Source organism: Mesoplodon bidens, assembly GCF_964165515.1.
Source record: "Mesoplodon bidens genome assembly, chromosome: 6".
NCBI lineage: Eukaryota > Metazoa > Chordata > Mammalia > Artiodactyla > Ziphiidae > Mesoplodon > Mesoplodon bidens.
The window spans coordinates 4,856,846-4,859,711 of record NC_138162.1 but is presented as its reverse complement, the minus strand read 5'-3'; the positions used below and the strand labels follow the sequence as shown (position 1 = coordinate 4,859,711).

General features: G+C 58.1%; 1 protein-coding gene across 1 annotated transcript; it reads left to right on the top strand.

The window, feature by feature from the left end:
- Positions 1-1,528: 1,528 nt before the first annotated feature.
- On the top strand, positions 1,529-1,884 carry LOC308619241 (elongin-B-like; the record flags this gene model as incomplete). The annotated part of the gene is made up of 2 exons (XM_081237874.1): positions 1,529-1,703; positions 1,760-1,884. 2 exons carry the CDS (start codon positions 1,529-1,531, stop codon positions 1,882-1,884), a joined length of 300 nt encoding a protein of 99 aa, XP_081094000.1.
- Between the last annotated feature and the right edge of the window lie 982 nt (positions 1,885-2,866).

Here is a 2,866-nt window from a genome sequence, read left to right as displayed (position 1 = left end):
AGAGAGGTTGGGGGTACGGGGTGACCCCAGAACCCCCGGCCTGGTGGAACTGTCCCTCCTGGTCCTCAGAAGGACACCCTGTGCAGAGCGTGTGGGCCGAGCCTGGAGAGGGAGCATGCCAGGGTGGTCTCAGCACAAACTTTGGGGTCAAGTTTGAACCCCAAATGGGTCCCTTAGCAACTCTGTCACCTTCTGCAAGCTCACAACCTCTCCGAGCATCGCCTTCCTCATCTGTGACGTCGGGTGATATTAACTACCCTGAAAGGATCTTTGAAGGGCTTAAGTGAGATCGCTGATGCATGGCGTGGAGTGGGCGCTCACGATGAGCCGTAGGAGGAGGACTGACTTGGTTGCTTCCACCCTGGTGAGCGAGGATATGACGCTGTATAATACGCTTTGCTTATTGACCTCCCGAAAGCATATGCCTTGAAAACAAACGTAAAGGATTACTGTGAGTTCTGTAACCGCGGGGAAGCCCAGTCTCATCCGTCCTAATGTCATCGACAGCGCTGCCCAGTACCTGGAACACTGCAGGTGTGCAGATGTCGGGCGAGGTGAGGCATCTTGGACTCAGGGTGCTCCCAGGCTGTGTCCCAGGGTGCCTGGCTCAGCCCTGTGGGTTGGGACACCTCCTCCAGGGCTCTCACAAGGTGACGATGAAGTCAAGCCCAGACCACTCTCCCATCTCCTCGGAAGGGAGATTTCCACCTGGCCACAGCGAGGGGATATACGGACCAGTGGATGGCCGTGGTGGGGGCCGGGTGGGCCTGACAGGAGAGCAGGCCTGGTGAGCACCCCTGGGCTGGGCAGATGTCTGTGTCCAGGCCACATGCTGGGATCCTGGGGGGTGGAGCCCATGAGATGGGAGGCCTCTTGGGTAAGGTCATGTATTCCTTTGCCAGGGCTGCTCTGACACAGTACTGCAAACCTGGCATCTTAAACAACTGACATTTGTCTGGAGGCCAGAAGCTTGAGATCAGTGTGTCGGCAGGAGTGGCTCCTCCCGAGGGCCCCGAGGAAAGCATCTGCCCCAGGCCTCTCTATCCTTGGCTTGTGGATGGCCGCCTTCTACCTGAGTCTCTTCTCTCTGTGCGTGTGCCTGTGTCCACGTGTCCCCCTTTTGTAAGGACATCATCTTGGAGTAGAACCCGCCCTAAGGACCTCATGTTTTTTGTTTTTTGTTTTTTTTTTTGCGGTACGCGGGCCTCTCACTGCTGTGGCCTCTCCCGTTGCGGAGCACAGGCTCCGGACGCGCAGGCTCAGCGGCCATGGCTCACGGGCCCAGCCGCTCCGCGGCACGTGGGATCCTCCCGGACCGGGGCACGAACCCGCGCCCCCTGCATCGGCAGGCGGACTCCCAACCACTGCGCCACCAGGGAAGCCCAGGGCCTCACTTTAACTACGACCTCTACAAAGACCTTGTCTCCAAACAAGGTCACACTCTGAGATACTCGGGGTTAGGACTTCAACATAGGAATCTGGAAGCACGGCTGCGCCGGCGCAGCGAGGGGAAGCAGTAGCAGCCGTGATGGACGTGCTCCGCACGGTCCGGCGCCACAAGACCACCATCTTCACGGACACCAAGGAATCGAGCACCGTGTTCGAGCTGAACGCACCGTCGAGGGCATCCTCAGGCGGCCGCCGGAGGAGCAGTGGCTGTACTAGGACAACCAGCTTCCGGATGATGGCGGGACACTGGGCGAGTGTGGCTTCACCAGCCAGACAGCACAGCCTCAGGCCCCAGCCACTGTGGGGCCAGCCTTCAGGGCCCAGGAAGCCTTTGAGGCCCTGTGCATTGAGCCCTTCTCCAGCACATGCGAGCTTCTGGCTGTGACGAAGCCGCCGGACCCAGGAAGCCGCGCCAGCGAACAAACTGTGCGGTGAGAGACCACTCCACTGCCCCCCCCGCAATAAAAGAGATTCGGGTGTCCCCCCAGAAAACTATGAATTTGGGTGGGGGGCACACTTCAACCTAGAACAGGTCACTTTGAGCTCAGAGCAAGGATGGGACAGGGAGGTAGCTGTGGAGAGCTTCCTGCCTGGTCCAGCCCACCGGAGGGCAGACAGAAAGCCCCAGGGACTCAGGAAGCAGCAGCTCTTAGGGGACAAGCATGGGGGGCCGGCTTTCGGCTGCTGGCACCTGGCCGAGACACTCGGAGCCTCGAGCAGGGCCTGGCAAAGCTGGGCGGTACCGGCCAGGGATGCAGGCCCAGCTGGTTGGGCCGGAGAAGGCTTCCTGTGAAGTCGCAGCCTTTGAAACCTTGACTAATAAGGTTTTCTTCTCTTTCTAAGTTGAATGCATCAGTAGCTTCATATAGGATCCCATCTGTCCGCTCCATTGCTGCCAGTCGGATTCTAGGCCCCTGGCCAATTAAAAACACCAAACCAGCTTAGCATGAATATGCTTGACAAATAGTTTTGTGAGCGTTCTGTTTTCCCTCGGTGGAAGAGAGGCCTCTTGACTGCCCTTCTGGGTCCTGCTTCCAGAATAATCTAGAATTCTGCAGCCAAGGAGCCTGGGTGGCGTTTGAATTAGCACCAGGAGGTGGAAAGCGACAAGGAGACGGCTGTCAGCTAAATGCAAGGAAGGCGTTTTCCACCACATTGCTCAAGGTTGGAATGGAGGACCCACGGCACTCTGGGCCTGTTTCAGGTTTGGCACTTGGTCCATGGTAGTGTGAGCTTTTCTTCACCTGGACGTCTCTCCCACGGGCCCCTTGAGCACAGTGCTCGACGCTTGTCATTAATAATTAATAACTTGTCATTAATTGTGGGATGATGAACAAGCACCCAGGGAGGGAGCCAGGGCGTCACCAGGACTGGTCACCTATGGGTGTTCGGTCTCTTGGTGGGACCCTGGGAGGAC